The sequence below is a fragment of the Rhamphochromis sp. 'chilingali' genome, assembly GCF_963969265.1.
Source record: "Rhamphochromis sp. 'chilingali' genome assembly, chromosome: 8".
NCBI classification, from domain to species: domain Eukaryota; kingdom Metazoa; phylum Chordata; class Actinopteri; order Cichliformes; family Cichlidae; genus Rhamphochromis; species Rhamphochromis sp. 'chilingali'.
Window position 1 is genome coordinate 11614007 of NC_137935.1, and position 27918 is coordinate 11641924.

Consider the following 27918-nt stretch of genomic DNA (forward strand, 5'->3'; position numbering starts at 1 on the left):
CGTCTGAACGAGCTCAATCTCAGATTACAAGGCGTTTCTGCAACTATATTCAATGTTCAAGATAAAGTTGAGGCCATGATAAAGAAGTTAAACCTTTGGAAGAACTGCTTGGATACAAACAACACTGAAGTCTTTCCTGTGCTGCATGATTTTCTGTGCTCTAATGATCTCACACTATCTAAAAGTGTAAAGCGCGAATGTAATGTGCACCTTGAGGAGCTGGAGGTGCAGTTACGCCGATACTTCCCAGAGACGGGCGGCTCAAATGATTGGATACGTCACCCGTTCACCGCCGTGCCTACTTCGTTATCACCGTCTGACCAGGAGAGCCTAATTGAAATCGCCACAGATGGATCTCTAAAAGTTGAACACGCTCAAAAGAACCTGGCGGATTTCTGGATAGGGCTGCGCACTGAACAGCCCGCGCTGGCTAAACGCGCTGTCAAGACTCTGATGCCTTTCGCCACCACATACTTATGCGAAAGGGGATTTTCTGCTTTAACAAACATGAAAACAAAATACAGAGCAAGACTTTGTGTGGAAAACGATTTAAGACTCAGCCTTTCCCAAATTGAGCCAAACATTGAAGAGCTGTGTGCCTCTGCTCAAGCACATCCATCACATTAAATAAAGTTCTGTTTAATGAAAGTTCATGGCCTTTATGCTCTCGACAAAAAAGTGAATTCTAATAAATCTTTTGATACACTGCTAGTATTAAGTAGTAAAGTTTGTTATTAAAACTCTGTCATTACTAAAAAATATCAATAAATTCATTTGGTGGTGAGAAATAATCGACTGTGCAGTATTTATTTTTATGCATGCGATATTGCAATGTATTTATAGACACTAATTAAGAATCGTTCGTAGTAGGGGGTATGCGGCTGAGGGTGACATGTTTCAAGGGGTACGTGGCTGGAAAATGTTTGGGAAGCACTGTGCTAGAAGATTCGCTCAGAGAATCTGTCAGATTAAAATAAACTAGATTAAATTAATGCTGAGAATGCTCTCTTGGTCTCTGAGTATGTAAGTTTATAAAAAAATAAAGGACAAACTACCAGACAAAAGATTTTTGACCTGTGTGTTAAAATGTCAACATGGATGTAGGATTAAGCTTTACTGAATAACACAGCGTGGAAGATTTTCTGATGAAAGGCAAGCCTGCTTTAATCTAAATCTGTACTTCAGTCCATGGAGAGCTGCCAGAAGGACTCTCAGTCCAGAGGAAAGCAAAGGTTAGCTAAGGACTCCCGCCTCAGTCCACCACCTTTCTCATGTCAGTGTATATATATTCAGTTACACTGGACATACATTTGTATGTATGCACAAATGCAGCTGCAGGTCCTTGCACCTAAACACAAAGTGTAAGTCAGGAAGTTGTCCCAATGTTTGGCACTTCACTCTGCTGTGCATGAACGGACTGTCAGCAAGTCAATACAGAGAAACACAAAACAAAGAGACCCAAAATAACCACATGGAGACTTAACACAATAAGCAGACACAAAGCAACTATAGAGGCGTATTACCAAAAAGATACACAGAACAATGCAGAGTAACCACAAATGAATACAATGTCTGTATCAGAGTGCTAGCTTCTTTGAGAAATAGGCCGGAGTTCTTCTTCCATCAGCAATGTGAGCCAGGTCATTTTCTGTCAATCCTCCACATGTGTGAACACAGTGGATTATTGGCTTCTTCAGCCAAACAAATCCACAGAACACAATGTTCTTTCATTATCATGTCTTCCCCCAAACCATACATTGTTCGTTTGATTTTCTGCTTGACCGCCTCCCTGGCTATTCAAAGCCATCGCCACAATAGTAACCAGAGGTCAACACATGACCCGCGCTGTGGGCAGCAAATCTTTCTTTTTTCGGTCTTTTCATTGTACAATTACAGCTTTACGGTGAGGTTCAGTTCTTTGTTTGCATGCAAGGACAGTGCATGTATTGTTCTGGTTCACTTTCACTGCTCTGTGACTGTACACTAGCTCAGTGGTCCCCAACCTTTTTTGCGCCACGGACCGGTTTATGCCCGACAATATTTTCATGGACTACCCTTTAAGGTGTTGCGGATAAATACAACAAAATAAAACTAGTACCAGTACCGAAAAAAAGAACATTTATTCATAACACACTTGAAAAGACCAAGGAAAACCGAGTAAACAATAAAAACAATAACAAAATAACGCTGAAAACCGATAAAAACCCTGAAAACTATACATTTCACACCTGAGCCTCAACTCTCGCGGCCCGGTACCAAACGACTCACGGACCGGTACCGGTCCGAGGCCCGGGGGTTGGGGACCGCTGCACTAGCTGCATGATATCAAACAGCAAGAAGATTTAATCGGTGAGTTTATTTTAAATGGGATTGTAGTGTTAAAAGTTAAAAGACAAAATATGAAAAACAGCAAATACTGAAAAAGGAGATGTGATGGATGTACTAACAGTGAAGACAAGGTTATCTCTCAGTTTGTGTATTTAATGTGTGACTGTTTTATTCGTTATATATTTTTTTCAAACATGTAAATATAACTAAAATATGAAAGAAAAAAAAATCATAAAAAACATCAAGTTTTCATGAATATCTTTATTTCTACACAATGTTTATGCTCGAAATTTTTAATAATTTTGGAGGCCTACATGGAGGAAATTATCCAAGAATTCGCAAGACTGCAAAAAAACAAAACAAAGATCTTTTCTGTCACAAAATGTGAGCTTTCTTCTGTGAGACCCTGTTGCACATGTTACCCACAACCCTTGAAATATATATTTGACCCCTTGGGAAAGTCTGAAAGAACTGCAAAGTGTCTAGTATCAAGAAGAGCTTATGGAGTCGGTTGCATTTACTAATCAGAAATATTCGTGAGGGTACATTTTTATGTATAATGCCAATATTTAAAATATTTTTTTTTAATGATGCGAAAGTTTTACTATACAAAAAAAATTAGCCTTCAGTGGTATTTTTTTAATCTGTACGTGCAAGTAACAACCTGTAATGCATTTTGAAATACGAACATAAACCCAAAAAACTCATAAACTTGATGAACTGGAAAATTCCTGCTACTTTTTCTTCCCCCGCTGTGAGAAATGGCTTTATCACACATCCAACTGTGTTAGTCGCTCTGCCCATTTCAACTGTGGACTGCATCTGAAAGCTCCTTTGAATATTTGGATGGCTTCCAAAAAGTCCTGGGAACTTGAGCTGTAGCATAAAAATCTGCACTTTTACATCACTCCCACTGTTTGCAAGATATGTAGATGTCCATATTGTTCGTGAATATTCTTCTTCTAAGAGCACATTTTAAATGATTGAGTGATTGAGGGCTAATTTGGAAATATGTTGCATGTCCAGAACCATCCAGATAAAGTCCTCTTATGCAAGCATGTGACGGTCAGCTGATCTGTAGGATTTGCCTCTACAACCCTCAATGGTAAGAGGTGAAAATAATGAGGTTCTAATCAGTGTTGAGAATGTGACCCTGCCTTCAACCACACATGGGGAGGCAGCTTGACCAAAGTCCTCAGTCACCTTGGAGAAAAGAGCATGCATGTATATATTAAGCTTCTTCTTGACAGATTTTTTTGCAGTATGGAAAGAAAAGCAGGGATTTTTCTGCACTGAGGAATTTTTCACCCCATCCCCCTGACAACATACAACTATCAAATGTTCAGCTAACAGGAAAATGCACGTTTCTGTCGAAACCTACTCCCAGTTCAGTATGCTAACCATACATGGTTCAGCCACCCCTTAAAGAAGCGGTCCAGGACCCCAGGGCCATGAACAGGATGGGCGATAGTATAATACTTGAGTTGTTTGGTACCGGGCCGCGAGAGTTCAAGCTCGGGTGTGAAATTCATGGTTTTCAGGGTTTTTATCGGGTTTTTAGCGTTACTTTTTAAAATAGTTATCGTTAACTCGGTTTCCCTGGGTCTTTTCCCATGTGTTATGAATAAATCTTCTTTTTTTTTGTACCCATACTGGTTTTATTTTGTTGTATTTATCCGTGACACCTTAAAGGCCGTGAAAATATTGTCCGACATAAACCGATCCATGGTGCAAAAACGGTTGGGGACCACTGCCTTAAAGGCTATTTCTGACCCAGAAGAAACTCAGGAGAGTCAGGTTAAGAAGGTCAACCTTAAGCCTTTCAGCTTTCTCCTTCTGATTAAATGTCTCCAGCTGAGATAAGATGTGCATGCAAAATTACAAAATGAAGATTATATTATTTTATTAGCTAGATAAGAATAGCTCTTGGTATGTTATTCAAATTTATATCATTTTTACAAAGTTTGAAAAATTGTTTTTTTGCCATGTGGAGCATTCACATTGCTTTGTTTCTTTGGGAGTTAGAGCTGCAGTTTTCTACCATTCTCCTAAGGTTAAATGAGATGGTATGGCTAGCAGCCTGTTAGCTTGTTAGCTTAGTATCGCCTGGTGTTGTCCAAGGGCAGTACGGTCGACCTCCACCTCTTCGTGGTTCGGTATCTGCAGAATCACCTACTCCCAGATTTTTCTGTGGAACGAATAAAATTATTTGTGGAAAATTTGCCTATTCACTGATTTTTTGGAAAGCATAGAAAGCATATCTAAAGTAATTATTTTCATTAGGGTGATAGTATATTTGGTGTTTGAGCTATTAAAATAACCAGTTATAAACGTTTTAGATGGGATTTCAAGTATTTGCAGATCTCAGCTATTTGCAGGCGGTTGTGGTCCCTAACCCCCACAAATATCGGAGGTCGACTGTAATCCATTAGTTTTGTACAGTCAGTGGTAATCATATCCTCTGAGCAGCTAAACTAAATCTCACCAAATAGCACATCAGATTTGAATAAATTTAATCCGTGCGTATTATATTCTAAGTTGTGGTTTTAAGCTAACATTCACTGGTGCTAGCTTCTCATTGAAGTTGGTAGCTTCTGTTACATCTTTACTAATTTTGCTGTCAGACATACATACGTTTACACTGGTAGATGCTTGTATTAAACACTACTTTTATCCCTTTTTGATATCACAGTGTAGAGTGTATATCCCAAATATACTCATTTTAGGGGCAAAGCGTTAACTGTAAGCACAAAGGACAGGGGGATGCCAGACAGAACAAAGTTGCTTTAGAGCCTTTTCATACTGTCCTGAAGACCAGTTGGCAACTGCTTGGCAACCACTAATTGCTAGGGAGATGTACTGTTGTATTCCCTGACAGGATGGAAAGTGGCTGCTGGAAGATGCTTTTGCTAGAAAACATCTTGAATTATTATTTTATGTTAAAATAGAATACTGTTATTTAATATTTTATTTATTGAATAAATAAAGCGAAACACTGCCACACATTCATAATCAACCAATAATTTTATTATTGACATGCAGGGTAAATTATTGCAAAACTTGATTCTCATATTACAATTAAATATGATTATGTCGATTCCAGCAATTAAAGCCAGAAAACAGTTTACTGTGATATGTAAATATTCTAACTGTAAAGCATGTCTGGTCATCAGGAGCTAATCTAAGTAATTAAAGCTGTGTTTGTGTGTTTCTCCATCTATCCTGCTGTGCCTGAAAAACACGGCTCATTGTTGTTGGTTAGACAGTCTCATTTTCCTTTTCTTCTTCCTGGTGAATTGTGCTTTAGCTCTCTCAATAGATAACTGAAGTGGACTCATGTCAGGTGGTGCTAAGGTGGTAGCAAAGGGGTTTTTAGATCTAAGCTCTGCTGTAGTGGCAGCTTTGAATGGCATGCTTAAAAATGTGACTGGTTCAGTTTGTTTAGCATCAGAAAATGCATCACTGAGAGCTGCAGCTTTCTTTCTTGGTTTTCTCTGCTGTCTGGCAGCTTGCCGCTGCTGTTTTGTGTCGACAGTGGGCGCAGCTGTGGCAAAAAGCCTCCATTTACTCTGAGTTTGTGTTTCTTCTTCTGCAGCAGTGGTTTCATGGCTGTTGAGAGGAACACGAGTGAGAATAGGGAGCACATTTTCAAACTTGTGAGAACGTGGGATTTCCAATGAAGAAGGCACACTGGCTTTCCTCTTGTTGTTTCTCAGCCCTCTTTCTTTCGACCGTTGCCTTTTCAAAATACTAAAGGAAGTGTTCAAAGCTGTAACTTTGACCCTTCCTGTGTAAACATCCAGCCTGTGGGAAAGCTGGTAGTCTGCGGTGGGGATCGACGGTGTGGTGTGAACCCCAGTGAGAGGGATCACTTTCAGATTGTCCAGAGAGGAATTTTGCAGGGCAACAGGAACAATGGGGGAAGCAGAGCTGCCTTTCCTCCTTTTCTTTCTCCCCTCTGTGTCTGTTTTGTCCTTTGACCTGTTCCTTTTGACTTTGGAGATAACAATGGGGGCATTGGCAATGCGGACAACAGGTCGCTTTTCAGTGTCGCTCCCAAAGTTTTGTTGCTCAGGCTGTGCTGGTGGGGTTATGGTAATGATGGTGGGGACAAGGCTTAAGTTTTCTGTTTTGTTTGCTACAAGATCTTTGGGAGAAGAAAGAAGAGTTGTTTCTTTGCTCTTCTTTCTCTTCTCCTTTCTTTGCCTTCTTGTTTTAGCTTTATGTGGAACAGTAGTGCTTATTGAGGGAGTGACTTCTTCTGTCAGCACAGCAGTGATCGACCCTGCCGGCCTTTTCTGGACTGTTGCAGGTGATGTAATGGAAACCGTCTCCTTATCCAAGGCTGGTTCATCTTTCATGACTTCATTAGGGGGTTCGTCTTTTCCTCTGAGCTCAAATTCGCTCTCATCAACTCTTTTTGTGCTCCTGCTCGACTGATCATATCTTTGTGACTCATTGATGAAGTTACTCATAGGCTTGACTTCTGCTTTGCTGCCAGAGGGTGAAACAGCAGCCCCTTCCTCTGCTTTCACACCTGCCTCTGTTTTCACTTTTCTCTTCCTCCCATTTCCTTTTCCTTTTTTCTTTTTGTTGGTTTTCTTTTTCTTCCCTGTGTTCTTCCTCTTCTTCTTCTCTGAACTTTGCTCCTCTACCTTATCAGAGTTGGTACTGGAGCTTTGCGATGTGGAGACAGTAGCGAGAACCTTGAGGAAATCCTCGGCGGCGGTGACAACGTTTCTGAGCGACGGCTCCTCGGGACCCAACATCGTAGACTGAGTTGCACTCTCCAGTTTCTCTTCTTCATTGCTTTTCTTAGAACCTTTTGACTTGGGAGGAGCTACTGTCAGCTCATCAATGATGTCAATGCCTCCAAAGTCATACGGCACCGCCTCTCTCATCACAGCAATGGGGAGCTTCTTGTATCGTTTGCACCTATGAGAGAGAAAACAGAGAGGGGAGGCAATGTGTCACGTATTACGAAAGTAAAATGGCTCAGTATGTTTAAAATCTACTTAAAGGTTTACACGAATACTTACAGACCATACCAGTGCCGCTCTACACACTGCTCTTCATAAGCAAACTCAAAGCAAGGGACACCGATGACATTAAAAAATGCCTGACCAACAACTCGGGAAGATGTATTGTTGACTTTCCTCAAACAGTCTTTCAACCTGCAGAGAGAGTAAAGGGATGATTTGAGTTCTCTATAAGAGAACTACAACTGACTAAATGACCAGCCAGTACTATATATTGTTAATACAGCAATGTATCTACTGGGCTGGCATTACTATCTAAAATTAGCCAGGAAGGTTTTAGTTTAAGAGACCATAATGCCTTAAACTAACAGTCAATAGAGTAATATTAACATCTGGCAACATAATTTATCAGCTATTCTACATACAGACCTGCCAAACATTTAATGTGTTAACTGCTCCTTATTAAGTTGCACTCTCCAGTTTTTCTTCTTTATTGCTGAAATGAAGAAGAGCATCACTGAAATAAAGCTTTTACTCACGCATTATCGCAGTCACAGTGACAGATGGAGTGCCACTTGAAATTGGTGTAACCGTAGTTTGAGGAGAAGGCGTGGATGACATGAGGGCAGTGGTCGTGAATACGACAGCAGTTGTCAGTGCCTGCAAACTCTCCTGTAAAAGAGAGGTCGGCGTCATTATATATTTCAGGTATTGCACTCGGGAGTCAGACACCTTGAATAAAAACTTTTCAACCTACCCAGCTGGTCATAGCTATCAGCCATGTTCCCGGCTCCGCACCACAGGGTCCCCGGATAAGTAAAGCCTCTCTTGGATCTCTTCAGAACCTGCACCTGCACAGTCGAATCCTCCTCTTCCACCCTCTTCTTAAACTTCCTGCACATCAGCTTGGCTTCATCCATGCGCGCAAAACTCGCCTCCACCTGCCGCCCGCCACTCCGTCTCTTCAGCACCAACCTGCACTCGTGCATGAAAGATTTCACCTGCATCTGTTCCACTATCACGGAGCAGTTCAATAGTTTCCCGGCTGGACTGACTACTGAGCCCACCACCTCGGCTCCGTCTGACACCTGGTAGAGGAAATTCTCCCCCACCGTGGACATTTTTGCGCACACGGTGCCGTTGAGCGTGGAGAACATTTCTTTGCCCTCCTTTTCTGCATCCAAAGCGCCACTCAGGAGGTCGCCATTGACGACGTTTGTGTCCAGATAAGACAAAAATACGAAGAAGACCGACCACATGATGCGGCGAGTGGCACTTTCAGCACCACGCGTAACGGAGACAGCTCCTCGCGATTTCCCGGCGCTCTCGAGCAGCCCACCCAGTTTTAAGGCGAACCTAAAGTGGTACGATTATTGCTACGATGAATGACTGGGAGGAGTCAGCAGGATTAACCTCTGTAGCCCTGGCAGAGTAGCTCTATCTGTTAGACACAGTGAACAGGTATCACCCCACCCTGCGCCCCTCACCACCTTAATCATCTCACTTAACCCACGGAGGGTTAATTAGTGGGTGTGCGGCGCGTAAACCTGCACCTCTAGCTGCAGAGAAAGAGATGACTGCAAGTAACCTCCCACCCCTCCCCGCTCAGCACCACCCTAGAAGGCTGAGATATAGGACTTTGGGAAAATGCATGGAGGCGGTTCTAGCTCACGCCCGCTTCCCATGGTAACAGGCATGGGGTGACTGTGCCGACCAAGCACACTGGACATTATTCAAATACCACAAAACAAGCGCTGATTTGGTGATGACCTAAATTACAGTGTAGGGACAAAACTCATTTACGCAGGAATGTGGAAAAAGGTTGCCTCTGTCGCACGCATTCTGCACCGGGTGACTGAAGGGCCCCAGAGTCTGACGGCCGACACAGAAAAGAAAAAAAACTCATTGAAATAATGGAGGTATCAGATGACTGCTTGGCTTCCAGTTATCCCAAGAAGCTGACACGAGTTGCCAATCATTCAAATGAACCCAAATGTAGAACTTCAAGAAGCTTTTGTATTTTTTTCTCCAGTAATGAAGAACTACAAAAACAAAACAAAAATTAAAAATTACATTCCCCCAAGAGCAGATTATCAAAGAAGTACGTGTGTACTGTAGCACAGTCTGGATTCACTATAATAATGTAAGATGCCAGTTTTCCTTAAAAAATAAACCCACTATTTTCCATCCCAGCTCCATGTTTCTGTTCCTTGATCTTACTATAGCTTTGCATGATTGAACATCCAAAATAATCCTTATTATCTTAATCCAAGGAGTTGCCCCTCAAGCCAAACACCATCTTAGAAGAACAATCTTAGCTTATATCAAACCATTACTGACATTAAGGGTATCTCTTCTCCTTCTCCATCAAACAGAGCCAAGATCTGAAACAAATAGTTTGAAACTGTGTTTAGAGCAGTCTGAAAGCTGAGCCTTTGGCTGATTGGGGTTACCTGTGCATATGCTGTCCTCTAAGTGATAAACACAAGCCCCTTCACATGACTAGTAGAGTAATTCATGCCTCTATTACCCCTCAATTAGACTGCTGTCACTTTGTTGACTCTGATCAGCTGTTATTTTTTCCCCTGCAGGCTGTGCAAAATGCTGAAGCTGCAGGAAAGATACATCATGATCAAATCACACCTGTGCAGCTCCTGGCTTCCAGTCCATTTCTGTCCAATTGTATTACTTATTTTTAAGAGTTTCAGTGTTCTGACATCATATGACTTAACTGAACTTTTACAGCCTTGTATTCCTACCAGCACCTACCAGATTGTTCTAACTCATTACGTGAAGCTTTAGCCATATTTAATGTGAGCCTCAGTCATTATAACAGGATAAAGTATGTGTGACAGGAAAGCAATGAATAACATAATTAGAGTTACTTTTAAATTTGGGACAAAAGAGGAAATGGGTATTTTTCCCTGATATTTCCACTTTAATACAGTATTCAATTTTTTGTGGTTCAAGAATTTAGTCATATATCTTATAATCCTTCACACAATATGATATAGTATATTTGACAGGTGAGTAAAAACTTTCATTTGACTAATAATATATCAGTAGTTGCACTGCTTATTCACATTATGTGATCACCTCAATATGGGAACAAATTTCATATGTGAAATTATTGTTTATTCATGTCTGATATCAACAAAAACCCTCCTAATATTTTCCCAAACTAAGAGAATGATGCACAGCATATTTCTACAACTGAGTTTTCCTCACGGGGAGGGAAAAATGTTTGGCAGGGCAAGTTTCTAATCAGCCCAGTGTTATATCACATGGCTGGTCTTACTCTGAGCTCTAGAGGCGGAGATCCAGCCCACTCAAGGCACTGAAATCGGATTTCTGGAAGGTGGAGAGAAGTGATGTAAAATCACCAGAGGCAACATTCGACCAAGTGTTGAGTGGGGCGGGGGTGTTCTCATGAATTAATGTTGTCGCTGCAGGAGGGGTTTGGGAAAAATAAAGAGCCTAATAGTCCCGCTGTTCACTGTGCGTTCATGTAGAGTCAAGTAACAAGGTGAGTCTGGATGAAACATATTGATAAGTTACACTCCACTTACTGACAGCCACAGACAGATCATCTGCAGACCAGCAGTGTCTCCCGAAGATAAGAATAAGTGCAGTTACACCAATGTTAGAATATATATTTATATATAGTAGTGATAAACAGGAAATAGAAATGACAAAACAAAGCTCATGTTGTTTTCTAAATCAAGGAGACGAGCCCAAACAATCCCATCAGTAACCACTCTTGAAGGTAATAAAATAGAGTTGGTTCACACCTATAAATATCTGGGAATCTTAATTGATGACTCGCTTACCTTCAAACCACATGTAGAGAATCTTGTGAAAAACCTGAAGTTAAAACTGAGATTTTATTTTCAAAATAAGTTGTGTTTCTCTTTTAATACAAAGAAGCGGCTTGTTGCTGCAACATTCTTGCCTGTGCTGGATTATGGTGATATTCTATATGTGAATGCTTCTGCTCAATGTCTTCGAATGGTTGATTCTGTGTTTCATGCTTCTCTGAGGTTCATCACTAACCGTAAATTTCAGACTCACCACTGTGAGTTATACTCTCAGGTAGGATGGCCTGCTTTGGTAAGTCAGAGGAACTCTCATTTATACAGTTTTATATATAAGGCAATACTTGGGTTGCTGCCTTCTTATATATGTTCCCTGCTTGTAATGAAACATGCTGGTCGGTATTCTCTTCGTCCGCATGGCTACTTGTTGCTTTCTGTTCTATTTGCCCGAACTGAACTTGGTAAAAGAGCTTTTGTCCATTTAGCACCCTCGGCTTGGAACAAACTGCAGAAGGAATGGAAAATGACTGAATTAATTTCATTAAGTGCTTTTAAATCTAAACTACGAATCCTTGAGGCCAAGTCCATAACATGCAACTGTTTCAATTGGATTGATTGTCATTTTAACTGACTTTTTTTTTTTTTTAATTTTATTTAATTTTATTTGTATTCTTTCACTTATTGTTGCATGTGTGTTGTTGCTGCCTGTGTTTGAGTAATTTCTGTAACTGTGAGACATCTGCTGCTGCCTATCTTGGCCAGGTCTCCCTTGAAAAATAGGTTTTTAATCTCAATGGGATCTTCCTGGTTAAATAAAGGTTAATAATAATAATAAAATGAAAGGTAGCTGTGGACAGCAATGACGATGCAAGCTGAGGCTGGTATTTCTCTGCTTTTGCTGCTGCAGCAGGCTGCAAACCAGAACAGCTCATTCAGACTCTCTGTGTGTTGCAGAGCTGGGAAAATAAATAAATAAACAAAGTGTAGGTGTTTTCTCATATTTTTTAGGTTTCCCGATAGACTGGTGGCGACATATAACTACAGTCATGCCCACAGGTATTTGTTCGTTTTCATAACTCTCAATACCAATATGGATTTGAAATGAAGCAATGCAGATGTGAGTAAAATGCAGACCATTACTGTTAAATTACAGGTTTTGACAAAAATTTTGCATTAACTTAAATTAACCAATACCCCCCCCCCCCCCCCCCCCCAAAAAAAGAAAAAAAAACAGTAGGGACTGTTTTTAAAAAGTGGGAATAAAGTGCAGATTTTTTTTTCTTTTTTTTAAAGGAGAAAACAGAAAAATAAAAGCTAAAAACCATGGCATGTATAAAAACAAAATGGAAAAAAAATAAACAAATGAAATATGCAATATTCATGAAGAGGATGATAAAATATAAAGCAAAGATTAATATTGTCATCATAATAAAATTCTATAACATAATTAGCAGTACTGATATTGAACAAATATTAAATTATAAAAAAAATGAAAAAGGGCAGCATGGAACATTTAAGTTAGCAAGTGTCACAAACCAGGCTGCACGCACGACAAAAAAAAACAGAGATGCATAGGGATGCCATCCAAACTATTTTATTTTAAGTAAATAAAACAGAAAAAAGAAACTTTGCACAAATGGGTGTGTGTGTAGTCAGTACCATCAGTGGTGTAGAGTGGTGTGGAGTCCATAGGTGGAAAAATGGTGTATGTAATGTTGTTAAATGCAAGAACCCAACTAAAAGCAACCACAGTCCAACAGGGTGTCTCAGGGAAATGAGCTGATGCATATCTGGGTTCTAATGGCTTTTTGTGCAGTCCTGGCACACTGAGCCCATGTTGCCAGTGTCACTAATTGTGAACAGGAACTCAGCCTCTCCAGCGCCTGCAAACAAGACACAAGTAGGCCAAAAGGAAGGCAGGGTGCAGTGGGTTGTCACACAAGTAAAACTTTATTTAGACAGCATATTAATAGATATTGCATTTGACAGTGGACTAGTAAAAATTATTAAAAAAACAAAACAATAAAACAAGTAGAAATAAAGTGAAATGATTATTAAAATTAACAGTAGTGCAAAAGGAAACCCTACAGATTGGAATCTATAAACTAAACATGAATCATGTAAATTGGTAATTCTGATATCTAATATCTCTACACTTCATATCTATGGTTGGGCCTCATGTCACCAACAGCTGCTGGGTACTATTATTTGAGTCATGCTGCCGCACTATCTCTACCTTTCTTGGCATATTTGTGGAAACTTCACATCTTCTGCATGTTTTTCCAAGCCAGTGGGAATCTTTCTGTTATCTTCTCAAAGCAGCAGCTCCTTTTTAAGTGTTTTCTAGCAAAGTCTAATCTGGGTTTTCTGCCCATGAGTGTAAACAAGGGTTGAAGGAACGTCCTGATGGAAGTTTTGTTCTACAGTAATAAAAGAACTCTGTGAGTAAGAAACAAGAGCTGTGAAAGAGATTCAGATCTTTTTTCTGGTTGGAAATAGAATTCAAACTGTAAAATATGCAGAAGTCACAGTGACACTTATGTCATAACTATGACACAGACAGAACTGATTATAGAAAAATTTCATGACTTAAAACTTTTACCCCTTAAACGTTTTTTCCTTACACAGCCCAGGATTGGATTTGGGAGCCTAACAGTAAATCTTGGCAAGACAGCCAGCAAGTACTAGATGGCTGAATTGCATCATTAAATTACCATTGACCTTGAAAGCAAATGAAATTTATTCAGGTGCATTAGCAGACAGCCTTCAGATGCTAAAATCAATGTATTCTACCTGTCCAGCACCAAATGGCAGACAGACAGAAAGTCATAGTAGCTGGTGAAAATACAGTAAGCAGAGCATTTAGCACTAACATGGAGCTAAATGAATAAATCCATGATCATTACGACAGAGTTCAGTGTGAGATCTGGTTCTGATCATATCAACATATTTCTCACTAGAAATATGGGGGCGGCTGTTGTAAAGACCCACCTTTTAGCACATCCCAGCACACCCACTCACTTCACCAGATGCACCTTGTTTAGTTCTCTCACCTTTGATTGGGTGTGGTGCTTGTCCTTAATTGCACTCACCTGTCACACGTTATATAAGGACTGCATTCACTTTCAGCTCACTCTTTCTTCACTCCCACACGGGGGGCAGCAGAAGTGAGGTTCTGGTTGGGGTTTTGATTTTGAGAATAAAAGGAGAACCCTGTGAATGATTGATGACTGCTTATTCTCATTCTAATCGGATGAGCCCATGATGATGACTACTTAAACCCTGAGCCTTCCTTCCTTCATAACACCTTTATATCTGAACACATTCATGGTGTCAGAAATAAAGCATGTAATCATTGCAGAGCAACATTTACTACACAGCCATGTGCTTCAAGATGCACACAAACCAGACTGTGGGAAAGTGCAGTTACTGCTGAAAGACAGTTCATCGCTCATTCTTGAGCTCAGCTTGAACTTGAAATTTCAGATATGCGTTTATTTAATAACAGTAAGAAGCTTCCCAGTCTGAAAACTGGAACTATCCTGTGAATACAGCGAGCTCCAGGGTCGTGTTTCTCCTGCAGTGAGCGTGATCTCAACCTGAGCTTATTTAGACATCAGCTCTGAGCGGTATTTGCAATAACAACCTGAGGCATTCATGAGGCAGGGATTTTTATAGGATGTGTATTCAGTTATGGTCAGGTGACTGGAGTGTTTAGTGCAGAGACTGAACATATTCAAAAAACAAAACGGTGACAATTGCTCTGTTTCGTCACATGCGAAGTTCAGACTGACTCATTAAAAAATAGTTTGTTTTAAATTATGCATTTATGGTTGGAAGGGCAGATAGATGATCTGTTAAAGGACTGCACCTTTCTGTTCACATCCTCAAAGACACTGATACAACGTCATCTTAAATGTTTTGTTGTTCTTACTTTTAGGTTTGATTTGACTTCATTTAACCACAGTACAAAAATCAAATAAAAGTAAACTCAAGCAGGCTAAACACTGGTGTGAGTCTTTAATGGTCCCAAAGTACTAAAAGAAAATACAAAGAAAGAGGAAAAATAAGTGTTTATTTTGTGACTTATACCTCATATAAGGCTTTGTTTGATGAGGCTAAGACTGTTTAATGAATGACTGGTAAACTTTGAACAAGAAATCTGGTGCAAACTGCAGAGAGAAACTGTAACTTAGTTCAGTATAATTAACAGCCAGCTCCCACCCATTATTCACCCCCCCCTGGAACCTGATACAGAAGACTCTCATTCACAGTTCAGTCCGTTCACCCCTGTTTGTGCCTCTTGTCAGTGCAGTCAAGAGCTGTTCTCCAAATGGATGTGTTTGCAGTTCCAGGCGACAGGCATAAAGGATGGTACCTTTCTTTAATGGCTCCAAACACAAAAGGTCCAGAGTTCGCCTGGCTGGACCCATCCAGACTTTACTGCAACTCCCAGGTATGCCGAGAGAAAAGAAATGTTGCTAAAACTATTCGCTGAGCATGACAAACCTCACCTCTAACTGCACAAATACACATGCAGTCTCTCTTATCATGTGCACATTCATCATTTTATGCTTTTTTTCCCTCTTTGCACTCGATCCAGGCTCTTGCAGACTGTGCCAAAGACCTTCTCAGTCCTTTCCAAAGTGACAACATTGACTTGGTTGCTGGCATAGATGCGATGGGATTCATTCTTGGTAAGAAAGCAAAGAACTTCATGTTTAGAGGTAAAATACAGGGCGAGTTCAGAGAAACTAAACTAAAGAGTAATTTTTTATTTTAAGACGTTGTCAGTGTGTACATTACGTAGGTCGGGAAACCTGACCCTTCAGGCAAAGATACTAAATTTAGAAAAACTCTGCCTCTAACACATGGCATGGCAATGTGAAGCTTCTTTTCTCGCTCTGTGGGTGTGAATGAATGTTACTGATGTTGTCTTTTCAGGGGCTTCTGTTGCCACCGCTCTTGGAAAAGGTTTCCTGGCTGTTCGCAAAGCAGGTCACCTATGTGTCCCCACCCAAGGCCAAAGCTACACAGACTACACAGGCAGGGAAAAGACTATGGAAGTAAGACTGGATGTGCTAAGACCAGGTTAATATTTCTTTTTACCCTTAAACCCTGTTATATAATTTACTGAGAAAGATGTTTGGGCAGTTTGTGGATGAGAAGGTTGATAAATGACTGATTTCAGCTCTTACATTTCTAAAAATATGACAAAATCATTTAATTATTTATTTTGTCAAAGCCCAGTCTTTCTTTCTCCAAACTCCCCTGTCTTTCTTCTAGCACAGCACCATCTGTTGTCAGCTGAAGCAACTGATATTGAACAAATACCAGCTGTCATAACAAAGATGAATGCAGAAAACTATAAAACTGGTGTAAAGGCCTTTGTCCAGAGAGACGTAGAAAAAGTGATCAGATGAGTTATCCTTCACAATATTCTCAACGACAGGGCGAACGTGTGTAACGAGCACGCAGAGAACAGCACAGGCCTGAATGTTTGTTTCATTGTAAATCAATGAAAATATGCCCTAAATCAGGGGTGTCCAACTCCAGGCCTCAAGGGCCGGTGTCCTGCAGGTTTTAGACCTCACCCTGGGTCAACACACCTGAATGAAATGATTAGTTCATTACCAGGCTTCTGGAGAACTTCAAGACATGCTGAAGAGGTAATTTTGCCATTTCAATCAGCAGTGTTGGATCATGGACACATCTCAAACCTGCAGGAGGCTTGGAGTTCTCCACCCCTACCCTAAATCATCGCATGATTAAACATTTCCTGACAGGAATGATGTCTGGCAGGATGACACAATGACAGATCATTGAACAGCTAAAAACGATGTGAGCCACATGCGATGGCCTTCACATATTACAGATGGAAGATTCTGGATAATGTGTCAGAATTCATCATAACACTGAATGAGGGAAAAGCTTCATTAAAACTGCCAAGAAACACTGAAGCTGTTCAAGTAGCTCAACACCTGACTAAGATGCTTTATTTCCTGTAGAGGAATGTCTTCTGAAGGTCCTGCCTGGGTCACTGCACCATCTCCTGGTGCAATCTGGTATTGCATAACATGCGTAGGCCAGTTTAGGACATGAAACCACAGATGTTGGTTCTTCAGAATCTGTTGACAGCCTGGATTCATTTTTGAACATCAATTTGCAATACGTACATTTAAAGAAGAATCAAGTCTCACAAATTCCTACAATTTCTACTTTCTACATCCTCTCCAGCACAAACACAGTCTGGTGTGACTGTGTATAAACAGGTGAATGGAGATCCACAACGTTAGGGAAATGAGTATTCTCTTAATCTGAGATTTGAAAACAAAATACTAGAAGCCCCTAGAACAACATTAATGGGAAACTTATGCATTAAAATATAACTGTTTATTGTCAGCATTTGTTTTTGTTTCTTTCAAAAACACAAGATGTACCATTTTCTTTTAATACTTGTCCTCGTAAACAAAAAGAGTTAAAGAAGAAAGACTGAAGGAGACATTAACAGTCGACATGTGTGTCCCCGCCGCAGGTTCGAGGGTGTTGTTAGTGGACCAGTGGATAGAGACTGGAGGCACAATGAAGGCTGCCATTCAGCTGGTAGAGAAACTAGGAGCCACAGTTGTAGGTTTGTCAGTCAATAAGTTAACAGTTACAGTGCTGTGCAAAAGTCTTGAATTACCCTTCTTTATATTTTGTTAGGAAAATGTAAAAAAAGATGCAAAAATTCATTGGAATGTGGAAATCAAGAATAAAAGGCAAAAACTGAGTTTCTTCTAAATCCTTAAAGTAGTCTTCAGGAATAGTTTTCTAGGGTTTTTGATGAACATTTAAGTTCTTCTGTGGATGTTGGCTGCATTTTGCTCTGTTCTCTGTCAATACGACCCCACATTATGGAAATAATCGACCATAACTGTGTTTTTCTAACTAGGTATGCTTTTACTGCGCTGTTTTGTCAACAAAAAAAAAAGAAGAAAAATGAAGCCAGATCCGTCTTCCACAGGGCATTAGCCACTGATATTCAGTCCAATCCTTGTATAATTTGGCATTCTTCAGCCTTTTCACTCAATTTCCCATCCTCAAGAATAGTTTCTTCCACTGAGACCATTTCTGATGAGGCTTCAGTAAACAGGAGATGTATCTGAAGGGCCAGATGCATCTCAAGTCCTGCATCAGATCTTTGTTGGATTTGTCTGTTTCTTAAGGACATAGGACTTGAGGACACTTTCAGATACTGCTTATCTACTTTAAAATGTTTTTAAATCAACCACTTTTTCTTTTGTGCCCTACTTTTCCAGTTTGGTCAAAGACACACTTGTCCAAGATATGCTAACTTTTCAGCAAATAGCTCTTTGGCAATCACCGTGTTGGTGCAAAAGAAAAGCAGCCAAAGAAAAACTTTGAAAGATTTCCAGAAAAGCCTGGAGAACTACTGACTGGTTTAAAAACAGAGGTCAGTGCGCTTGGAAGCAAAACATAAAGAAGCAAGGGGTTGTTCAAGACTTTTGCAAAGTAATGTATTATATAATAACCGAATGACTCCCAACACTTGATTGTAAACATCTCACTCTGCAGGCGTCGCAGCTGTGGCTATCGAGAACACCGAAGGAGGAAGGTGGATTAAGGAAAACTACAAATTCTCTCACTGCATACCCGAAGAGCTGCAGAGCCAAATTGATGGAAAATACCTCGACTCCTTCAAAAGCTTCAACAACTGAACAAGTTAACGTGATTCCTTAAAGGTTCAGCAAAGAAGGCAAAGCACAGAAATTTTATAATAAATGTATAGATATATTTTTTAAGAAATACGGTGAGCTCATAGAATAGCTGGCTTTTTTTTTTTTTTTATTTATTCTATTTTAAATAACCGAAACAATTTCTATTCTATTGTTTAATGTCCTAACAACATGTAAAGCTCACCATGGGAAAATGAAAAATATGAAAACCACATTAGTTTTGATACTGACCATAAAAGTCTGTGATAAATTTGATTGTAAACAGAAAGAATATACCTTTCAAGTATCTTCATTACAAATATGGCTCCCAGTCTTTGGTCTGGGACCTCAGCGTGCGATGGATAAACGGAGAAGATGATGAACAAGATATAAAAACAAGAACAAATTTTCTTTTTAGCCTCTAACAAATATAACTGGTCACTTTAATGCAATGAAAAAAAAAAAGAAGAGCCAAAAAAACAAATTCAACACGAGCAGAATATGACTGTTAAAATAAACTACAGCAGCAACAAGATTTAAGATTGAATTGAAGCCCTAAGTGAAACGAGACTCTTTCTGGCAGGACGGGAACATTTTGTGTGTAATTCCTGTGTCACTCCACAAGAATCTGCACACACATCCCGTGGAGGAAAAAGCTTTCTAGGCCAGGAAAAACTGAAATTAAAACATGTCAGGAAGGGAAACATCTGAATCCCTCCTCCCTCCCCGACCACAGAAATCCTTCCCGCTGAGCTGGACGGCAGCCGTGGTCATTTTCCACTCAGAAAACTCCTCGCTTTCAGTCCGTACCATCGATTTTAACCTCCTGCTCCCATCCTTACTGACAGCAGTTGGACTGTTTCTTCTTCGATGCAGCGTACAGATTGTTAGAATTGCTGTTAATCCCTGAAAGCAAAGCTTAGTTTTAAAGCGTGCGACAACTACTTTTGTGATTTGGGATTGTCTGGATACTCACTGACAACATCTCCGATTTGCCTTGATCCGCTTTTCTCCAGCTCAGCAAGAACGTTGGTCTCAAACGCTAATGATGCAACCCGAAAGAAAAACTCTCTCACGTTTTCCCCTGCAGCAGATACAGAGAGCATCTGTCAGGGCCTGTGTGAAAACTACTGCTGGGGGACTTTATATTTAAACAGACTTAAGGAGAAGCACTGGAGGTCTATAAAGAAACTAAAGCTAGCTCAATAGGCTTTGGACAAGTAAATCTTTTTATTTTTTTCTGTAGTTTTGTCTCTGTGCATCGTAGGATTTAAATCAAACAATCAAAATGACAGTCAAATGCAGAGCTTTAGCTTTTATTTAGGTGGTTTTAAAAACTATGCATCAACTGTCCATGAATGACAGTGAACCTATACAAAGCTGCTGGTTTTCAGAGAATCAAAAGCTACCTGACAAACCAACATGACTTTGAATACAGGGATTGTTTTTCCTTTGCAGTCTATGACTGAAAGCATAGATCTCATTCTTCCAGGCTTTTACTGCCGCCCTCTGTTGGTGCTCGTTTCAGGGTCTCTGCCTTCAGATCAGGCGATGGACTCCTGGTACTGAAGGACATACCACTCAGAAACTCATGGTTTGCTTCTGCAGTATGCTTTGGCTCATTATCCAATTGCACTGAGGTGTTTGGGTGAATCTGAGCACAGAGTAAAGCCCTGTACACTTCAGAATTCATCCTGCAACTTCTATCAGCAGCCACGTCATCATACGTGCACATGCCGTAACACTGCCTCTGTATCTGATGGATGAAGTGGCACACTTCAAATCATGAGCTGTTTCTGTTTCTCCATACCTGTCTCTTATCATCATTCTGGTACAAGTTTATCTTGATTTCAGCTGTCTGAAGATTATTTTTCAGAGCTCTGCAGGCTGTTTTGGATGTTTTCTGGCAAAATCTAATCTGGACTTCTTGTTCTTGAGAGTAATCAGTGGGTTCCATCTTGAAATGAACCCACACTCCTCGAGTGTTCTTGACCTGGTTAGATGTTGTCAAGTTGTTTTTCATAAACAAGGACAAAGTTTGAAAGCATCTACTTTAGTTGTCTTCTGTGGATTTTCAGGCCTTCTAGTGATGCTGAGCTTTCCAGTGCATTCGACTTGGCCACTGCTAAAGCTTTTGTTCTCTCTGAATATTTTCTGGTAATAAACAGCAACAAACACATTTTTTTAATCTTTCTAGATTACAGTAGCTGTTATTCAAGCAGTGTAATACAGACTTAGGTGCAAATTTGGTAACTCTGGAACTGAACACTTTGCATTTACTACCAAAATATTTTCATGTAAACAATCGACTGCAGCGTCTTTCCCTGAGGAACAGTGTAAACAAAAACCAAAAGCTATTCTGGCTGAAGCTATAGAAATATTTTTCATCTCTAACACCTTTTGGAGGCAACCGCTTTACTTGTATTAAAATCCAAACGCTCACCTGTCAGCGATGAAACCGCCCAATACTCAGCTTGGATCTCGTTTGCTAGTTTGAGGGCATCTTGTTCAATCTGGGAATACTGAGCAGGTGACTGTGAGACAAACCAGAGCATACAACACATTAGCAATAAGAAAACAAACACAACTGTTTATTTTATTGTATCATGTTTACTGACTAACTCATAAAAACAATGTCTTCCTAGCAACCGAGCTAGCTTAAGTACGGCTGTTTAAATACATAATGTCTTAGAAACGTTCCTGTGTGTGATTTCCACCTCGGTCACAACCACTTTAGGGTGTAGTAAAGGAGGAGAAACATTCCTGAGGTTCGAGCTTGGATACGCTTTGTGCTCCTGGCACCTATCCAAGCATTCACATTTGACTCCAGTATATACAACAGAAATGTCCACAGGCACGTCCACTTTAAACAGTAAAAGACGTACGCTGAGGTCCTTCTTGGTGCCCACGAGGAACAGCTGAACAGCGGTGGGGTCGTTCTCTTTCAAAGCGTCTTCGAGCCACTGCCTTTAGATGGAAAAAGACTGCATTAAATCCACCAGCTGGGACAACAATGAGATAAAGGCACACAAATGTTATTCTTATATTATATATTTACCTTACATGGCCCAGAGAGGCAATATCATTTACATCAAACACGATTATAACAACTGGAAGAAAAGAAGAGATCATTTTACTGCGTTAGCAGCTGGGAAAGCGACTGATATTTTATTCCTTGGAAACAGTGTTTTAAACGGAGAGACTGATGGAAACTTACCCTGGGCTCCTCTGTAGTATGTAGAAGCAATGCACTTGAACCTCTCTTGGCCTGCGGTGTCCCACCTTTAACACACAGAGAGCGGCTGACGAGCATAATCAGAGTGACTTTTTTTGTATTAATGCATTACATTTTCCGGATCAGACTTACAGCTGCAGGCTGAAAGGAACACCCAGCACCTCGAAGCGCTCCATCTCAAAGTCAACACCGATTGTTGCTTTGTAGTTCTTGTCAAAGGTATCCTTGCAAAACCTTAAAAAAAAAAAAAAAAATCTATTGCAAATATATGCACTTATGGTCGGCAGCAGACTACATCATTTGGACAGGTGACCAACTCTGACAGGGGGGCATTCAAGAAAAAACACAGAAAATTGCTATGCTTATTTACACCCATACATGCACAGAGAAATTTAGCACAAAGTGCAAAAAGATCTGTGTTAGATTGCAGAGGCAAAGGAGCTTAGCAATTTTCAGTAGGTTCACGCTTCGAAACTAGCTGCACACGCTGATAAATGGCCTGTTTTTAGTTTCAAAGAGACATGAGGGGTCCTTTATAAAGTCTGACCAAAGTTGTGGGGGCACATTGAGTTTACTGGGTGGGCCTGGATCCCCAGGTCCCGATCATAAAACCGACACTGCCTGCATTTGTTAATAAAACAAAGTATCTAATGTATGATCATGGCAGACGCATAAAGGAACTTATTACAGAAAAATAAACTACAAGTGACAAAACGTGACACGGTTGTACTGCAATTTAAAACGTTACAGTCTCAAACTGTGTACTTCCATACATGTGGTAGATGTTGTACTGCATGCAGCGAGGCTCTCTAAGTGGTCCAAAACTTGTGTTTTCCTCATGCGCAGAAGTGACGGGACCACAAACCATCAAAGATTATCATCTTTCCTAACAAGCATTATTTTTGGTGTTGTGGTCACAAACACAGCCATTACAAAGCATAAGTACAGTAAAGCATATCAGGGCTGGAAATAGATGCCCCATTTTTATGTTTTCTACCTTTTTTTCATGCTTTTAACAACTGCTTCATACTTTTTTGATTACCGTGAAACCTAAAGCAATTGTAACACAGGTTAAGTATTGTGCTTCCTTGAACTCCCTCTGAGTTATTCATTTCCCCAAATTCCCTCTCGCCTTGCAGTCACATATGAAGCGAGTGTGTCTTAGTTTACCTATTAATCAGGCAGGTTTTCCCCACAGCCAGATCCCCCACCACGATGACCTTGGATATTTTAAATCTGCTGAGAAGAATAAGAGAAGCAGCAGCAAGTAAATAAGAGCCACATAAAGCAGATCGCATACAGCAGCTTCACACTGCGGCACTCACCCCACAGTGCCGGTCCGCTGCTCCTGACACGCAGTCTTTACTTTATTGTTGAAATCATTTTTAGTGTGGATGGCTGCCTCTTTTCGGAAACACTGAAGAGAGGAGGGCGGGATCGTGAAGATGTGAACTTTTCTAGAAAGATAAGCAGGCAACTGGGGTCACTGATTTTACCTGAGGGAGCTGAGCGATGACTCGGTCCCGTCGAACAGGAGGAAGGACGCTCATGGCTGAAATGCGGACGGACATGAGGCCTCAAGGAAAACAGCAGCTGGACAGAAAGACAGAGGGAGCGGTGTAAACAGTCTGCTGTTTATCTTTAAAGCCACCCAAGTTAAACGAAAAATCTACCGAGACAGAAACGGGTTTAGTTGACCGAGTATACAAGGCAAATTCTAACCGGCATTAAAGTCAATATTTGGCATAAGCGCCTTTATTTTTCAACAATCTGAACTCTCTTAGGGAAGTTTTCTTGTCAATGCTTTAAGTAGTCTTTAGGGATAGTTCTCTAGGCTTCTTGAAGCATTCAAGGCTTTTCTTTGGGTGCTGGCTGCCTTTCACTCTGTTCTTTTGTCAACATGAACCCACACTGCTTCAGTAATGTTGAGATCCAGGCTCTCGAGAGGTGAAGCCATGATCTATAGTGTTCCATTGTGCGTTTCAAGATGTTACTACATTGTGGATGAATCTCTGTTGCTGTGTTAGTATTTCCATCAGCTTTAATATGATCGCCAACACCACTGGCTTGTCACCGATTTTCAGTTCAGTTCTTTTTGACAGCCACCTTTCCACTGAGACTATTTCTTTAGTGAACCACAGATCTCTCTCAGGTATTGATATTTTTATTTTTTAAGGAGGTGACTTTCAGATTCGGTTCATCTGCCGTAAATATCTTACTTCTACTTCTGTTGTGCTCTACGTAGATTTTCTTAAGCACACACGGCACACCATCCTGAGATATGCAACTTTTCAGCTAATAGTTCTTTAAGAATCACCTGGTTGGTGCAAGGCTGCTATTTTTTGTCTGTCAAGCTGTGTTATTTTTGATAACTTTCATAGATTCAGCTAACAAAGTGGCAACAAATAATCCTAATAACAAAGGGCTAAAAAGGTTTCTGTTATGTGTACACTCGTTCATCCCTCGATTTAGGTGCCTTTTTGTGCTTGAATGATTCATAGGTCAGCGTAGAGTGACTTAAACACAAATATATTCCCGTGAAATTAAAGGACTGGACTGAAAATGGGTGAAAAAGCTTAAGAAAGACCACTTAAAAAGAACAAAAGTCACCTTGGAAGAAAAATATAAAGAAAATCAAAGGTGGCTCGAGTCTTTAGCACAAACTGTAGTTAACTAAAACTATTATGCTGATTATTATTAGAAATCCCCAATTTATTGTCTGTTGACCACGTCTGCACCGAAGTTCGGATAAGAAGGTAATAAAAACAAGTGCTTAATTAGCCGTAGCTTTCTGAATGTGGGATACATCAGCTCACGCAGTTTTTCCTCTAACTTCTTTCAGGTTTGTTTGTTTTCGTTTCCCAGGCTACCAGGACATAGACAGTACCACAATTAGCCAGCCTCTTTAAAATGTTATTTTCCTAGAAATAGACGCGACCATGTAGACAACAGCAACAGTTTGTAAAACCAGACAACTGTGATCGGCCCTGAGCCCCTCAGTGCGTGGATCACATTTAATCCTATTGTTCATCAGAGCTTCACGAAAAGAGGAAGAACGCTGTTTTTATATAGTCTAACATATAGCGGAAACCTGAAGACTGGGCATCAAGTTGAAGGAGGAGCGCTGAAGTTACCCCCGAAGAAGAAAAACCGCAGGAGTTACTCAGAGTTAACTCCTGAAAAGCAGCAGCGGGTTTGGAGATGTTACGGGATACCTCAGAGTCTCCGTATGGTCCGCTCGGTCCTCTTTCCTCCTCTGTTCTGCTTGTATTCGTCCTCTAACAAAGACGCTCTTCACTGTAAATCAATTCAGCTCCATTGTTAACTATGAATGTGTGTGAAGATGAAACGGATGAGCGGAAGTTGTGGGGATCGGCAGACTGGCACCGCTGCAGCTGCTGACTCAGGTCCCTGGATTTAGTTTTTCCTCCCACATTTTTCCCTGCTCGCCCCCCTGCTGGAGGAAAGAGGAATGATCGGATATAAGGGGCTCTGTCACTTACATTGTTAACTTTGCTTGTTTGTTTTTCTTTGTTACACTTATGTGATTTTTTTTTTACTATAATAGAAACCATGTTTAAAGGTCACAATGCGGGAAATCCTTCTGCATGCACAACAACAGCCCAAAAACAAAAACTACTGTACATATCTTCTATTTCCATTTTATAATACCACCCACTTTCACCTAATTCCACGTAACTCGAGTATTGCTTACTTTTAATGTCTTCGTTTTTTCCCCACAGAGGAAAAAAACTATAACTTCCTGTCCTTCAATACTGACTCTTCTGCTACAGAGGGCGCCATAACACTCTTTTGAATATCTGTCTAGTTGTAAGCGCAATAAATAGTAGTTAAATTTCTAACAGACATAAATCACTTGCTTGCGTTATTATATTATGTCACATATAGCAGTGCAGGCCTACATACATACACAAACTTGCACATACTAGATTTGTCTTTACGATGCAGCGACGTGTCTTATTAAAATATGAGGCAGGGATGAAAAAGTTATTGCTGATGTTTTTATGTATTTTTGTGTGTCTAATATCCTTGTTGATATTGGCAAATAGGCAGCATTTGTATGGAAAGGTTATACAGAAAATAAACAAACGCCTAATATCATAAGTAGTATCCTTATGATTCTCCATCATTGTACTCACTGTTTTCTATATTCAATCCAGTCTTTTTTGATCTCTAGAAATATACTTACATAACTTTTATGTCATTTTTTTCTACTTTCCTCTTGGTTATATCTTTCTTGAATTTTTTTAAAATCTCAATCATAATTTTTACCTGGATAAATTAAGGATAATGTAATAGTCCCTTAGCCAAAAATTAATTGCATTAATTGCAATTCCAGCTTGTGATAAAAAATTATCTTCCTGGCACAAAATCGTTTCATATCATTCATAAGATTTATGTTTGACAGATTCTAAGCTAACAATCGTTTTACAACAGTTTACATACCAGAAATCATTTTTTAAAATGTCAGCAAACTTTCAATTAGTAAACAGATGACTTTTACAGGCAGGTTAGTTATGGGTTCATTTTAATGAGTCATGCATTATTTCCAGCAACAGCAATGATATGTTTGCTCAGTAATAATAATAAAAAAGACATCCCATTGCTCGCTTACACTATCAACACATCCCTTTATTCTTCTCATCCCTATGATGTTCATAGTACACATGTAAATAAAGCTCCGGTTGCAGTGCTCAACATGTTTTTATTTTGTTTTACTTTTTGGTTTCATGTAATGTTTTCAAACAGTTCAACACATATCAGTAAACACAAAAATTGATTCTGTGCAGGTTGGCACACAAACTATGTGCTGTGTGCTAAAAGCATTAATGTGTTCCCCTCTCAGAATGGAGAAACATGACAAGATAATATTTTTCTGAGGTAAGCGTTGTTCAGCAAGTGAAATTTGATAAACTGGAATGTAATATCTTGATTCATTCATTCAAATCAGAGACTGGATCTATATCTTGATCTATCTATATCTATATCTTTGTATAAGGTATTCAAAACTTTTTTTTGTTATTTAAAGGTTAGATGTGGAGAAACCTGTGGACTGGCTGTGGTGTTTAGGTCAACGCTAGGTCGCATAAAGGGAAGCAGACATTGATTTATTTTTAAAACGATGACACTGATTAGATTCATTCACCGAATTGTACCTTTTATAGCTTTATTATTTCTGGAAGTTAGAAATCAGCCTATAGCTCATGTAACATCTGCTTCTATCCTGTCATACTCCGTTTCCCTCATCCATAATGAGCAACAGCACGGGTCAGCTGAACACATCCTACACAAAGAAAAATCTTCTGGAGGTCACAAAACAATTATTTGACATATTTCTATGTGATTCTGTTCCTCACTCTGCCGGCCACACCCCTTGACAGGTCACCTAGACAACCACGTACACACATACTACAACACTAGAAACCACCAAGTATCCCACAACATGTAAGCTTCACCTGGAAAAGCCCAGACTGGCACTGTAATACCGAACAATGTGTTTGCTAAATGTGTATCATATTTGAGCCTCACCCCCTTCCTCATTCAGAGTGCACCCTCGATTCCTTTCCTCCGGTGTTAGTCCCGCCCACCGGGAGATGCAAGCGGAGGAACCGAGGAAGAGACACATCAGCCAATAGTCAAATGTGCTTTAGATGCTTTCTAAAAATGGGAGACGTGAACCGGAAGTATCTGTGTGTCAGCTGGTGGAATTCTCTAAATTTTAAGGAAAGGCGCTTCAATGCTTCCTTTATTATCTTCTTTGACATCGGATGCACTGGACGATCGTTTTTTGTTGTTGTTGTTGTTTTAGGAAATGAGATTAC

The 27918-nt window shown here is 40.1% G+C and overlaps 3 protein-coding genes across 5 annotated transcripts; 1 reads left to right on the top strand and 2 right to left on the bottom strand.

Annotated features, from left to right (window-relative positions):
* Positions 1-5333: 5333 nt before the first annotated feature.
* Positions 5334-8886, bottom strand: proca1 (protein interacting with cyclin A1). The gene is made up of 4 exons (XM_080889598.1): positions 8065-8886; positions 7847-7979; positions 7368-7502; positions 5334-7263 (listed from the first exon to the last, which is right to left on the bottom strand). Exons 1-4 carry the CDS (start codon positions 8564-8566, stop codon positions 5574-5576), a joined length of 2460 nt encoding a protein of 819 aa, XP_080745724.1. The 5' UTR covers positions 8567-8886; the 3' UTR covers positions 5334-5573.
* Positions 8887-15125: 6239 nt separating this feature from the next.
* LOC308400951 (adenine phosphoribosyltransferase) lies at positions 15126-18986 on the top strand. Its single transcript, XM_080889018.1, has 5 exons — positions 15126-15578; positions 15726-15819; positions 16067-16213; positions 17658-17753; positions 18701-18986. The coding sequence occupies exons 1-5, from the start codon at positions 15456-15458 to the stop codon at positions 18841-18843; spliced, it is 603 nt and encodes a 200-aa protein (XP_080745144.1). The 5' UTR covers positions 15126-15455; the 3' UTR covers positions 18844-18986.
* Positions 18857-27721, bottom strand: rab34a (RAB34, member RAS oncogene family a). Of its 3 annotated transcripts, none has more exons than XM_080889017.1 (12): positions 27626-27721; positions 25291-25532; positions 23572-23668; positions 23401-23492; positions 23246-23311; positions 22208-22309; positions 22058-22122; positions 21899-21950; positions 21726-21807; positions 21284-21374; positions 19817-19924; positions 18859-19746 (listed from the first exon to the last, which is right to left on the bottom strand). In XM_080889017.1, exons 3-12 carry the CDS (start codon positions 23644-23646, stop codon positions 19679-19681), a joined length of 801 nt encoding a protein of 266 aa, XP_080745143.1. In that variant the 5' UTR covers positions 23647-23668; positions 25291-25532; positions 27626-27721; the 3' UTR covers positions 18859-19678. The 3 variants fall into 3 exon arrangements, with proteins under 3 accessions (XP_080745142.1, XP_080745143.1, XP_080745141.1); XM_080889015.1 differs by having other exon boundaries at positions 23246-23314; XM_080889016.1 differs by lacking the exon at positions 25291-25532 and having other exon boundaries at positions 18857-19746; positions 23246-23314; positions 27626-27678.
* Positions 27722-27918: the final 197 nt, after the last annotated feature.

Bases quoted from the DNA above. Each gene is read 5' to 3' on its own strand.
- proca1 (XM_080889598.1), bottom strand. From the start codon at position 8,566: ATGTGGTCGGTCTTCTTCGTATTTTTGTCTTATCTGGACACAAACGTC. The intron at 7,503-7,846 runs GTGAGTAAAAGC...CTCTCTCTGCAG, and splicing joins CACTGTGACTGCGATAATGC to GTTGAAAGACTGTTTGAGGA. The intron at 7,264-7,367 runs GTAAGTATTCGT...TCTCTCTCATAG, and splicing joins GAGCGGCACTGGTATGGTCT to GTGCAAACGATACAAGAAGC.
- LOC308400951 (XM_080889018.1), top strand. From the start codon at position 15,456: ATGGATGTGTTTGCAGTTCCAGGCGACAGGCATAAAGGATGGTACCTT. The intron at 16,214-17,657 runs GTTAATATTTCT...TCCCCGCCGCAG, and splicing joins ACTGGATGTGCTAAGACCAG to GTTCGAGGGTGTTGTTAGTG. The intron at 17,754-18,700 runs GTTTGTCAGTCA...CTCACTCTGCAG, and splicing joins ACTAGGAGCCACAGTTGTAG to GCGTCGCAGCTGTGGCTATC.
- rab34a (XM_080889016.1), bottom strand. From the start codon at position 23,646: ATGTCCGTCCGCATTTCAGCCATGAGCGTCCTTCCTCCTGTTCGACGG. The intron at 21,951-22,057 runs GTAAGTTTCCAT...CTTTTCTTCCAG, and splicing joins ATACTACAGAGGAGCCCAGG to TTGTTATAATCGTGTTTGAT. The intron at 19,925-21,283 runs GTGAGCGTTTGG...TATCTGCTGCAG, and splicing joins GGCGGTTTCATCGCTGACAG to GGGAAAACGTGAGAGAGTTT.